This window comes from Sinocyclocheilus rhinocerous, unplaced genomic scaffold, assembly GCF_001515625.1.
Source record: "Sinocyclocheilus rhinocerous isolate Xijiao unplaced genomic scaffold, SAMN03320098_v1.1 scaffold795, whole genome shotgun sequence".
NCBI lineage: Eukaryota > Metazoa > Chordata > Actinopteri > Cypriniformes > Cyprinidae > Sinocyclocheilus > Sinocyclocheilus rhinocerous.
This window is the reverse complement of record NW_015630361.1, coordinates 1300234-1314130: the sequence shown is the minus strand read 5'-3', so window position 1 is coordinate 1314130 and position 13897 is coordinate 1300234. Positions and strand designations below refer to the sequence as shown.

Here is a 13897-nt window from a genome sequence, read left to right as displayed (position 1 = left end):
AAACGTAATTTTTGTTGCTTGTCTGCGCTCGTCCGCCGCCTTCTTTTCTTTACCTCTCCCTCCCGCCTCCCTCTCCTCCTGTCAAACTCCTTTATTTTCCTCTTTCCCTCCCCACTGGAACATTGTAATGCTCTTTCAGAGCTCAGGAGACTTCATGGAGTGATATCGGTTATGTTTCTTCAACTTCAATTCTATAAATCAGACAATAGTTGGAATATAGAGCTATGAAGTGAATGCGGAGAGCAGCTCAGGTCATTTGAGTTTTGAGTGCAGGTATCTTCATGGAGTGATATAAAGTAAAGTAAGTAAAAGTAAGTAAGGTACCTTGGCAAACCCGGGCACAGTTTGAGATGCCATTGAGATCTTTTTATACATGCATTTTGTTGTTTGCCTTTAGCATTATTTTTGCTGTTTGCGACTCGTCAGAATTTAGACTTTGTATCACACAATTTAGACTTGTTCTCTCAATTGCAAGTTATTAATTGCGATGAAAAAGATGTAAACTTTAGAAATTGTGAGATGTAGCCTAAACTCAATTTTTTGAGAAAAAAAAGTCCAAATTGTGAGATATAAACGTGCAATTCTGAGAAAAAAGTCAGAATTGTCAAATAAATATTTTTTTTAATTCTATGATAAAAATGTGAACCGTGAGACGTAAACTTCTGAGCATAAAGGTCTCAACTGTGAGATATAAACTCACAATTTTGAGAAGAAAGTCTGAATTGTGAGATATAAACTTGCAAATTTGAGAAATAAAACACCTGAATTGTAATATAAACTCACACTTCTTAGAAAAAATTGTGAGATATACATTTGTAATTCTATGAAAAAAGTCTGAATTGTGAAATATAAACTTGCAATTTTGATAAAAAAGGTCCAAATGGTGACATATAAAGTTGCAATTCTGAGAAAAAGTCTGAATTGTGAGATATTAACTTGTTAATCTATGAAAAAGCAGCTGAATTGTGAGATATAAACTAACAATTCTGACAAAAAAAAGTCAGAACTGAGATATGAACTTGCAATTGCAAGAAAAAAGTCTGAATTGTGAGAAAAATTCGCAATTGTCTTTTTAATATTTTTACTCCATGGCAGAAATAAGCTTCCATAGACAAGGGCCCTTGAGATTAGGGCATCTGAGGAAGTGTGCTCTGTGATCTGTCCTCTGCGGTGGGATCTGGACACAGGTGACTGTCGGAGACTCCAGCTGTCCTTCACACCCCCATCAGCTCCATATGGTGGAGGAACAGAAGGAGACGGAGGGGGAGGGAAACAGAAACATCCGTCCCAGCTCTTTCTCTCTCTCACACACACACATAATAATGATCCGATAGCTTAACCCTTTTGTGTCCGAGGCTGCAAGCAGCTCTGTGTGGGTTTGTTTTGCTGATGTGTGGCTGGAGGCTTTTGTCCTGCACTCTTTAAATGATTTCTAAACACTCGGTTTGGCCGCATTGAAGCACTTTTAATGGAAATTCATATATCATTTTAAACAAAGACAGGCCGGGCTTTTAAATCAACTCTTTGTGCCTCAATGTTTAACGTTTTGGGGGAGTAAAGCTCTTTCAGATGGGTTTGGTTATATTCTCAGAGTCAGCACATGTATTCACAGCCAAATCATCACAGTTGATGTTTTCATATGTTTTAGGAGAAATCAGTGATGATATATGCATATCCAACTTTTTGTCAGAAATGTTATAAAGAACATCTCTCATGTTTAGAAATGAACCTATTTTGAGGAAAAAAGTCAGAATTGAGAGATATAAACGCACAATTTTGAGAAAAAACATATGAATTGTTAGATATAAACTCAAAATTCTGAGACGAAATATAAGAAATGAATTTAAAAATGCCAGAATTTGAGTAAAATTTGAATTGAGGTGGCAAACAGGATGCAGAATTGCAATTTGAATTTGAATGTAAGAAAATAGAATTAAAAGGAATGTAAATTCATACAACTTTTCTTTTAAATAGATAGAGGGATACGATAGATAGAGTTGAAATCAATTAATTATTCAGTTTAGCATCATTATATAACAATATTTGACCCGGAATGCATTGTATTGACTAATCAAAGAGCTAAATATTAAATGTTTAGAGTTACATAATAATTTGAAATAATTAAAAAAATGGAGTGAACAAGAACTTATTTCAGTTGTTTTGCATAATGAGCTTTGTGACGTTTATGTATTAATTTCAAATATTCCTAAATAGGCATAAACATAAATCAAACAGTAATATGCATCTATGCGTAATATGTGTACTTTATGCATTTATGCATAAGCAAATAAACATACTAGTTATTAATTAATCTGTGGTGAAGCTATGATTAAATGTTATATATGTGACCCTGGAGCACAAAAGCAGTCTTAAGTCGCTGGGGTATATTTGTAGCAATAGCCAAAAATACATTGTATAGGACAAAATTATAGATTTTTCTTTTATGCCAAAAATCATTAGGATATTAAGTAAAGATCATGTTCCATGAAGATATTTTGTAAATGTCCTACCGTAAATATATCAAAACTTCATTTTTGATTAGTAATATGCATTGCTAAGAACTTCATTTGGACAACTTTAAAGATGATTTTCTCAATATTTAGATTTTTTTGCACCCTCAGATTCCAGATTTTCAAATAATTGTATCTCGGCCAAATATTGTCCTATCCTAACAAACCATACATCAATGGAAAGCTTATTTATTCAGCTTTGAGATGTATGTATAAATCTCAATTTTAAAAAATTGACCCTTATGACTGGTTTTGTGGTCCAGGGTCACGTATAGGATGCAGCTTAAAGTTTCTCAGCATGATGAGATGTGTCAGAAGACCAGCTAATATTGACAGTGGCGTTCAATAACAGCAGTAATGAATTTTTCCTCTTTATTGGAGGCGGTGTGTAACAGGTGGCAGTCAGAGGAAGCTGCGTGTTTGCTGTTAGCAGATCAATATTGATCCGCACAGATATCCTGGAGCTGTGCTAACAGACCTGTGTGCAGGAGGTGTGTGTGTGTGTGTGTGTGAGTGTGTGTGTGTGTGTGTGTGTGTGTGTGTCAGGTGGAAGGCATGGATGCCTCTGCCTCGTTGATCTCGAGCAGTTCAGTGACTGATAACCAAAGACTCCAAACCTGCCTTGTGTCCCTGAAACCACGAAAAATGACACATTTAAGAGCTGGAAGTATCTACAGTTTGAATACACTTGATTTTTATAAGCCTTCATGTATTCATTTCAATTATGCATAAATATAAATGCATAAAATATGCATAATATGCAGGTTATTATCTAAAAATTTAAAGTTTTGTTAATTGTTTTGTTAAAAGCTGAAATAAAATATGTTTTATTATTCCAGGACTGTTTCCTGGAATTAAGTTAAAGCACTAAAATTACTAACTGTAAATATATAAAAATTTAATTTAAAACTATAAACAAATAGTAATATAAAAAAATAATAATAATGACAAAAGCACATAAAATTACAAAATAAATTTAACAAATTAAAATGAAAACTGAAAATATAAATCTAAAATATTAATACAAATATAATAGCATATCAATAATACTAAAATAAAATTTTTCGAGAGTCATCACAATGCCCATTTATGCAATTTATGGTATTTATATTCAATACAATTTAACGATATGCATGCATGAATGGCTATTTTATACAATATTTACACCAAAAAACAAGATTGAATGATTTAATTCATAATCTCAAATTGGCCAAATATTGGCTGCCTGATCAGTCTAGTCGATATATTTTGATATTTTATAATAAACTTGACAACTTTTATAAAATATTTTTTAATCCATATTACCAAAATGTAGCTTGACTAGTAGAACTGTATCTTGTCTTAGGTCGCTAGTGTTGGTTAAGCTGTAGGTCTCTGCAGGTGTGATGCTAATCTCTGCTAACAGACGGTGGATACCGGAGGGTTTGTGTGCATCCTATGGTGTGGCACAAACCCAAATGGCTGGGCTTCCTGTTTCTCCCAGTCCTACTTCCTGTCTCCTAGGAAGGAACCAGGTGTACATGGAAGGGAAAAAAAGCTGGCATGTGATTTTTTCAGTCAGGCATTAAGAGGGGCAGCCTGAAGGACCCGGAGCAGGGCTCAGGTGCGCTCGCAAACCACAAGATCTGTGTCTACGTGTCCAAGCACGTGTGTGCAAAAGTGTGTCGCACCTGTGACTGCGCCGCATTCGATTAGTGGGCTAAGACGATGGTTTGGTTGGAGTCTCACAATAAAAACCCAAGAATGAGATTCATTGCAATACATGAAATGAGCTTAAATTGCAAAATGCAATTCTTCAGCATTTGATTTGTCCTTCAAACATTGATTTGAAACATATGGAGGACCGAACTTGCAGGAATATGCAATAAATGTATAATAATAATAATAATAATAACAACAACAATAATAATAAAGAATACAATAAATAATTAAATGTAGTAATATTTTTTTTATCTTTATCTTATCATTTTTAAATATTTTATATATTTAAGATAATAAAAACACAGTGCACCACAGTGTTATTTTAGTATCAATGATTTACAATTATTTATAGTTTTATTTTATTTTTTAGATTTCATGTTTTCACATTAATTTTAGTTAAAGTTTTAGTAATTTTATTGTGTGTTATCGTTTTTATTAGTTTTGATTAATTTCTTATTAGTTTTGGTTTATTTTTTATTGTAACTATTTTAGTACTTCAACTTAATCTAAATAAAAATGATAAATGTAGCCCTGGCAACTAGCTACATAAAAATATGTTTTATATATAGTTAGTTAGTTTATTTTATTTTAAGTAACGGAAATATTTTTTAAGGATTTAGTTATAGTTAACTAATAACCCTTGCACACAACTCAAAAACATAAACAAATAGAGTAAAATAGAATGATATAAACAACATATTGACTTGCAAAATGCTTTCAAAAAGTTTTCTGTTTTGTGACAAACTCTTCTGATTATCACGACTAGGGCTGTGCGATATTGAAGAAAAATGCGATATGCGAAAACCACGTACAAATGAAGCGCTATAACAATCCCATTAAAAGCCGCCTTACTTTTCATTGTTAAGTGGAGAGACCCATTTAAAATCTATACGCGAGAAACACATTCACTGCATTAGTTTCCCATGAATAAACGTTAAACAAAACACGCTTTTCAGCGAGAGAAGCCCCGTCCGTCTATGAAAAGTCGTCTGGTAAGAAGCGTTTCATGACCTTTGACAACTCGATCTGTGTGGGTCTATTAGCCGCCTTTGTAAAAGCATTTCCAGCGGACTGATATACTCCAAATGAGGCCGATAGCTTCTCTCACGGCTCTTGTAGAACAATAGCACCTCTGATCTACGACTTTTGGGCCTGGTGGTCCATTCACAGGCAGAAAGTATGCGTTTAGCCCTTGACGGCTTCTGTGAAGCCTAGTTAGCGAGCGTGAAATGGCCCGATTCTCCATTCTTAAGCGGGCTCAATGATCACCCTTTCTTTCCCGAGGACAAAACCTGGTTCATTTGCACTTCAGCTGTTGGGACTCCACAGCTCTTAAACAGGGGCAGAACACATCTGGTGTGCAGCAGAAAGCACGATGGGTTTAGTAAGCCTGCGAGGGTTAAGATTAGATTAGACGAGCTTGGGCTTGGAAATTTACGCCGCTTTTTTAGAGGTTTGGGCTCAATTGGATTGTCGAGGCATCTTTAAACATGAATTGCATATCAATGCATGAGACACAATGACTCCATTTGTGTTTGCATCGTTTGCCCTGGTGCTTCTGGGAATGCTTTGGGTTGCAGATGCAAGATGAATCTAGTTAAGAAATGATTCTATGGTGATTTTATGTCAGGACGAATGAGATCAGAGATGTTCTGCTGCCACGAATCCGCCGCACTTTATTGGGTTTTAATGGAAATCTCTACATGAACAAACAGAAATGTTCATGATTAGGAAGATAATAAGTGATCTGTCAATCTCCAGCTCAGTCTCTCTGGTTTTCAGACAGTACAGAGAAGAACATTCCTGCCATGCCCGGTTCCCCAGTGGATGGAAAGACTCATTCCAGACCAACCGTCTCCGTCATGCCCCCTCTACCCTCCGTCAACCCCAGCGGACCTCGACCGGCGGCCTTCTCCACCACAGCATGTGAGACCAGCACACAAACATGCATGCTATCTGTACTATGCTGTATGTGGCATTGGCACTAGTGTGTCCCATAGGATGACATACTACCATTTCTGCATTATGCATACTGTGCACAGGATTTGAATTTTCTGTATGCTTGGAATACCTGAATAACCTTTTGCATTTGTCAGCATTTGCAGTATGTAGTGTGCAGTTTGCAGTGTGCAATGCACAAAAGCGATTTCAGACATATTTAATGAGGTCATGTGACAACAATGTAGCATATAAGTTTTTGAAATTTTCATTGTGGAATCATGCAATCTGTTCCACATACTATTTTTTTTAATAGTAGGCAGTATACAGTATGTACTGAAAAATATTCAGTAATATCCACTCCCAACACATGTTCTAATTAAAGTTTTTTTTTTGTTTTTTTTTAAATGCTGATGAATCAGATACGGATGCCATAGTTTAAGTGAATATTGAACTGAAAAAAAAATTGGTTCAGATTAGCTAATGCTTAAATAAGCTATTGCATTTGTCAACATTTGTAGTATGTAGTATGCAATTTGCAGTATGCAGTGTACTTGACTTGACCTTCCATTTCCATTGTGATTGATAAGCCAAAAGTGATTACAGATGGATTTAATGAGGTCATGTGACAACGATGTAGCACTAGTTGCATAATCAGTTATTTCCACTCCTACTGGTGAGGTTTTGATGATTCTTCTTAGATTTTTTTGTAAATGCTGATGAATCAGAAAAAAAAAAAATCAATGCAATTTAGTTAACACGTACACAAACAGCAATTTACTTTATGCATGGAATACCTGGATAACCTATTTGTCAACATTGCAGTATGTAGTATGCAATTTACAGTATGCAATGTGTCATCCATTTCCAGTTTAACACAAACACAGATGCCCTAATACTGGCATATAATCTTTCACCAGAGCAGTACAGTACTTTAAATGCATAGTAGTGCATTTACATTTCATTATTTAGCATGCATTTGTATGCAAAACAACTTAGAATGAGGGGGGAAAAAATCATTTAACCTACATTAGCAACTAACTGCAGTACCAAAATACAAAGGAAAACCAGAGTAAACGTTTAAAATGAAAAGAGTGGTTTTGCAGAAAGAGAGTTTTTATTTATTTTTTTATAACTGTGCCTTTATGTATTATAGCCATAAAAACAACACTTCACTCATTTTTTTTGAGCTTGCAGGAAAATGTATGTGGTTAAAAACAGGGGTATTAACTAAAATTACAATTTTAAAAACATTTTTGTTAAATTGAAATAAAGCTGAAATAAAATATAAATACGAGATGGAAAAACTAAACATTAAACTTACACTAAAAAACTAATTGAAATAAGTTTAACTGGAAAGAAGTAAAAACTAAAAGAAAAAGAAAACTGAAATTGAGCATAAATAGTAATATTTAAAAAACAAAAAAAAGACAAAGGCACATAAGAAAATTACAATTAAAATAAAAACTGGAAACATAAAATAAAAGACAGTTCAAAATATTAGTAAAATATTGATTAATTCTGTGTTTGCAGATCATTGCTAAGCACATTTGCTCTTTCTGCAGTGACTAATGGGATCAATCACTCCCCGCCGATGCTCAACGCCATTCCCTCGCCGCCTCAGCGCTACAGCAACGGCCCTTCATCATCATCTTCCTCCTCTCTGGCCAACCAGCAGCTTCCAGCCACCTGCGGCGCGCGACAGCTGAGCAAACTCAAGCGCTTCCTCACAACACTGCAGCAGTTCGGCAACGACATCTCGCCCGAGATCGGAGAGAGCGTCCGAAACCTGGTGCTGGCGCTGGTGGTGCGTCTCTCACACGCGCCTTTCATGAGCACCGTTTGATCAGATGTGAACCAGAGTTAACAAGCGATGTGTTTCTCCCACAGAACTCCACCGTCACCATTGAAGAGTTTCACTCCAGACTGCAAGAAGCTACAAACTTCCCCCTGAGGCCCTTCGTCATTCCCTTCCTGAAGGTAAACGGCCAATAAAGCAATAGTTGAGCTTAAAAAGGGCAATTCTGTAAGTCACTCGCCCTTGTTGTTAACCAGGGTTATTATGGTACAGGTGACATTAAAACCAAAACTATTAAAACATTTTTGTTAAATTGAAACAAAATAAAATAAAATAAAATGCAAATAAAAAAATAGAAAATTGGGATAAAAGAATAGGAAAAAAAGGAAATATTAAAATTTTTAATAAAATATAAATATGAGATGGAAACACTAAATGTTAAATTAAAACGAAAACTATTAAAACAAATGTTGTTAAATTGAAACAAACTAAAATAAAATAAAATGCAAATTAAAAAATAAAAACTAAAAGAAAAAGAAAACTGAAATTGAGCATAAATAGTAATATTTAAAAAAAAAAATAAAATACAAAGGCACATAAGAAAATTACAATTAAAATAAAAACTGGAAACATAAAATAAAAGACAGTTCAAAATATTAGTAAAATATTGATTAATTCTGTGTTTGCAGATCATTGCTAAGCACATTTGCTCTTTCTGCAGTGACTAATGGGATCAATCACTCCCCGCCGATGCTCAACGCCATTCCCTCGCCGCCTCAGCGCTACAGCAACGGCCCTTCATCATCATCTTCCTCCTCTCTGGCCAACCAGCAGCTTCCAGCCACCTGCGGCGCGCGACAGCTGAGCAAACTCAAGCGCTTCCTCACAACACTGCAGCAGTTCGGCAACGACATCTCACCCGAGATCGGAGAGAGTGTCCGAAACCTGGTGCTGGCGCTGGTGGTGCGTCCCTCACACACGCCTTTCACGAGCACCGTTTGATCAGATGTGAACCAGAGTTAACAAGCGATGTGTTTCTCCCACAGAACTCCACCGTCACCATTGAAGAGTTTCACTCCAGACTGCAAGAAGCTACAAACTTCCCCCTGAGGCCCTTCGTCATTCCCTTCCTGAAGGTAAACGGCCAATAAAGCAATAGTTGAGCTAAAAAAGGGCAAATCTGTATTCACTCGCCCTTGTTGCTATTGTTAACCAGGGCTATTATAGTTCACTAAAACAAAAACTATTCAAACTTTTTTGTTGAATTGAAACTAAATAAACAAAAATAAAATAGAAAATTGGGATAAAATAGTAAATGGGAAAAAAGGAAATGAGATGGAAACAATTAAAGTTAAACAAAAAAAACCTAGAACTGAACTAAACATAAATTGAACATAAAAAGAAAAAAGTTTTTAAAATATTGTAATTATTTAAAAAATAAATGTAAAACTATTAAAAATATTTTAAAAAATGTTTAAAATAAAAAGTCCATTTGAAAGCAGGAATGTTAATTTGGGGATTTTAGTGAATCCCTGAAAAGATATTTAGGATGAAACTGATGTGAAGCTGCTTGAATGAGACGATTTTAACTTAAACTATTAAAACAATTTTGTTGAATAAAGCTGAACTAAAGTTAAATATAAATATGAGATGGAAACACTAAATGTTAAACGCGGTGAGATGTTCTGTAAGCTGAAGGCAGTGTTTCTCCTGCAGGCGAACCTGCCGTTACTGCAGAGGGAGCTTTTGCACTGCGCTCGAGCCGCCAAACAGACTCCAGCGCAGTATCTGTCCCAACACGAACACCTCCTGCTCAGCACCAGCGTCCCGTCGCCCGCAGACTCCACCGAACTACTGCTGGAGCCCAACGAGAGCAGCAAACGCCACAGTCCTAACAGGTACGAACGCATACACACACGCCTGAGAAAGTAAAACTCTCAAATAAAATCCCACGGCAGTACTATAGTAAAGTTATGGTATCGGATACCATTACTTTATATATAAATGCCATGTTTTCACCATACAGTACAATACAAAACAAATTTTTTCTTACTTAAAGGGGTCATATGATGCGATTTCATTTTTTCCTTTCTCTTTGGAGTGTTACAAGCTCTTGGTGCATAAAGAAGATCTGTAAAGTTGCAAAGACTAAAGTCTCAATTTGTAAAAATCGACGCGTTTCAGAAAGGCAGGGCATAGAGGAGAAACAATAATGTACAGTATGTGGAAAATAATGTGTTTTTTAAACTTTAAACCGCATAAACACATTTCATTACACCAAATACACCAAATAATGTTCTTTTTAGCAGCATCATATGACCCCTTTAAAATAAAGCTGCAATAAAATATAAACATTAGATAAATTAAACTAAATTAAAACTTTTTGCATTTGCAACTTACTGAATGAAGTTAAAATGCCAAAATTAATAACTTGAAATAATTTAAGCGCCAGATTTACTAACAGCTTGCGCAAGCGCAAAACGTCTCTTGGCGTTAAAATAGTACTGCCAGGATTTACTACAGACGCTCAGTGAAGAATTATCGCTGAAAAGGCATGGACACAGTTATTTTTGTGCATGATCTTATTGAATATGCATTTTTAGGAGTTCCCTTTCAGACACAAAATTTATGGGAGGAGAGTATTAAACTGAATCATGCAACACGATTTACTAACGTTTGCGCTCGACAATTCACTGGTATTTGTGCCATTATTTAATGCCCAAAAAAAGCATGTCTTAAACCAGCCGCTAATTTGCGCTGCTCTTGGTAGATTGCGCTGGTCATTATGGAAATGATCTGAAAGCGTCTGTGTTCTTAAATGTACGCATTGTCAGTAAATCACACGCAGACTTTTCCCCTCTCATCGGTGCTTTTATGGAATTGCGCTCTACGCTAATTTGCCCTGTTTAGTAAATCTGGTCCTAAATCTAAAACGGAGCTAAAACTAAAACTGACATAAATAGTAATATACAAAAAGAACTAATAAAACTGGCAAAAGAACATAAAATTACTAAATTAAACCAAAAACTGAAAACATAAAAAGAAACTAATTCACAATATCAATAAAACTATAATAGTATATAAATAAAACTAAAATAACAATAGCAATACTGTAAAATAAAATTAATAACAATGGCAATACTGTAAAATAAAATAAAAATGTATGTTATGACCAAAAAAATAAAATAAAATAGTAATTCCATGATAAAACATGGTATCACCGCAGTTTTAAGTACAAAAGAAAAGAAACCTGGTATATTTTGTACATGTCTAAAAAACATGGTATTATCCACTACAAATTGCCCAAAAATCAGGTTTTACCATGGTACTTTTTTATAAGTGTTATTAGGGATTTTTTTTACCATTGCATTTTAATATATAACATGGCACTAAATGGTTGCCATTTTTAAATGTACCATGGTATTTAATGCAAGGTACTTCAGAAAATACCATGGTATTGTCATTGTGCAGGTCCAAAAGTGTTATTTAGGGGTTTGTTTCTTATGTATTTTTCATGATTTACTCCAGAAGTAAAGAGAATGGATTTCATGAGCGTCCTCCCGCCTCCCTGGAGCCTCCTGCCAAACGAATCTGCACCATTAGCCCCGCCCCCAGGCACAGCCCCGCCCACCCACTGCAGCTCCCCGCCCAGATCCACCCGACTCCGCCCCCTCTGCAGCACTACGCACTGGATGACATCAGCACACCTCACCTGTACAGAGAACCGCAGCGGATCCTGGAGCTGAGGGAGCTGAAGGAGCGGCCGCGGCTGACGGGTAACAACACACGGCAGCACGCCTTTAACATTCATTTCCACACACTAGTGCATTTCTCATGTTTTTGCTGACATTTTCAGGCAGTAACGGAGGCTACCGTGAGGAACCTGTGGACCACAGACTGACGGACAGAGAGTGGGCTGAAGAATGGAGACATCTGGATCATGTAAGACTGAGTTTATTAAAAATTCAATATCATGGTACAGAAGCAGTATTAAACGGTGAATATCACAAATCAGCTATCAAGAATAAAATATTAATATTTCAAAAATGGTATAAATACCATAATAGTACACTATTATGGTATTTATGAATATTTTTAAGCTTTTATTTTTTAGGTTTTATTTATATATTTTAAGTTCTCATTTTATTTTATTTTTACTTTACTTTTTTGTAATTTTAAGTACTTTTGCCAATTTTATTTTATTTTTTGTTTGCTTTAATATTTCTTTTTAGCTGTAATTTATTTAGATTTCAGTTTTAGTAATTTTAGTTGCCAAGGCAACATGTTTTTCCATCTAATACTTATATATTTTTTAGCTTAATTTTAATCAAAGAAAATTATTTTGTATTATTTTATTTAGTAACAACACTAACAACACTGATGAAGCTGTTTTTAGTATTTCTGCATTTTAAAATTGTATGATTTTATAAAAATTAAGCACATTCTCTGATTAAAAACTCTCATTATCTTATTATAATGAGAAATCTCATCCTTATTATTTTAATGCAAAACATACATTATTTGAACTAAAGTATTTATTCATCATAAAAGTATTTGTTACAATGCCTTTAATTTATGCTGATTTAAATAATTCTATTTCAGTTCTGAGAATTTAATCAGAATCATCAGTGACGATGAGAATTAGAAACATGAGAGTTTAGGAGGAAAATGTGTTTAATTATCCTAAAAATAATGAAAAAAAAAAAAAATCATAGTCATAAAATACGACTTCATTTGTGAAATTCATCCGGTAACACCATGGTAAACATTCAGGACCAAAAAAAAAAAAAGCTTATTTAGAATATAATAAAATAAAATCTTTTTGTAATTCACATATAATATTATATTAACTAAATAATATATATAAAGTTATAAGTTAGATTATATGTATATGCAAGTTATTTTTTTAACTATTGTGAATTTGAGTCTTGTGTTCTAAGGTTCCCTATCTGTCGGTCACTTCGAGTTATGTCGTGACGACATTAGGGGTCTTACTTGGGAGCCCGAATCCTCTCTGATTAAGAGAAAACGCCAATGAAATTTGGCTAGTGGATTTTGCATGCAGCCACTCCCCGTGCATACGGGTATAAATAGGCGACAGGTGCATCCACTCATCAGGTTTTTGCTTCGGAGCCGAGTGAATGAAGGAAAGTCGACATTCACCAGGCGAACTCTCTCGTTTGCTGGAAGAAGAGGCTGTTCTGGGTGGCGTTCCGACACGTTCAGCGGCGTCCCTGTTAACTCCGCGATTCCCCTGGGTGTTTCATCTAAAAGAGCAGTTTCTGATCACGGTCGGTTCGCGTCTTTAGTCTCGCGGTGGTCTCAGTGTTTCATTCTCGGCTCAGCGTTTCTCACGGCTGGATGATTGGTTCCTCGGCGCGGGCCGTTACCCCATCGTTACTGCCTAGCTGTAAACAACAAACAGAAAAGGCGTGAAGCATCTTTCACAAAGGTCGAAATCCCTTCTCTTAAGAAATTATTTTCTGTGGTAGGAACAGCGGCATGGCTATCTCCAGCAGTGATGTACTCACCTTTTGGTCCCTTCGGGCGCCAAGGTCTCCCCATCGTTACTGCCAAGCTGTAAACAACAAACAGGAAAGGCGTGAAGCACCTTTCACGAAGGTCGAAATCCCTTCTCTTAAGAAATTATTTTCTGTGGTAGGAACAGCGGCATGGCTATCTCCAGCAGTGATGTACTCACCTTTTGGTCCCTTCGGGCGCCAAGGTCAGCGAATTTACGCTGGGGCGTTGGGAAGGTTACGGCCTTTGCGTAGCACCTGCCTGACACGCTGCGGCTTGTCAACACTTGCAATGGCGCTTTCCATGGACCCCTAATGTCGCCATGACATAACTCGAATTATAAAACGGATAGTTCCGGTCCTTGATTCTGATTGGCTGAGCCGCGTTCGAAGCTGTTGTAAATTACTCTACAAAGTAACATACACCTTTG

The 13897-nt window shown here is 35.8% G+C and overlaps 1 protein-coding gene across 3 annotated transcripts in view; it reads left to right on the top strand.

The window, feature by feature from the left end:
- Nucleotides 1-13897, top strand: part of cbfa2t2 (CBFA2/RUNX1 partner transcriptional co-repressor 2) — a 42397-nt gene that overhangs the window by 23668 nt on the left and 4832 nt on the right. For 2 of the 3 annotated variants that reach the window (XM_016552647.1, XM_016552649.1), the window contains exons 2-7: nucleotides 5994-6137; nucleotides 7715-7956; nucleotides 8040-8129; nucleotides 9664-9845; nucleotides 11476-11723; nucleotides 11804-11889. In XM_016552647.1, the coding sequence (XP_016408133.1) occupies nucleotides 5994-6137; nucleotides 7715-7956; nucleotides 8040-8129; nucleotides 9664-9845; nucleotides 11476-11723; nucleotides 11804-11889 (992 nt within the window). The remainder of the gene's footprint in view (nucleotides 1-5993; nucleotides 6138-7714; nucleotides 7957-8039; nucleotides 8130-9663; nucleotides 9846-11475; nucleotides 11724-11803; nucleotides 11890-13897) is intronic. The other variant, XM_016552648.1, reaches the window with a different exon arrangement.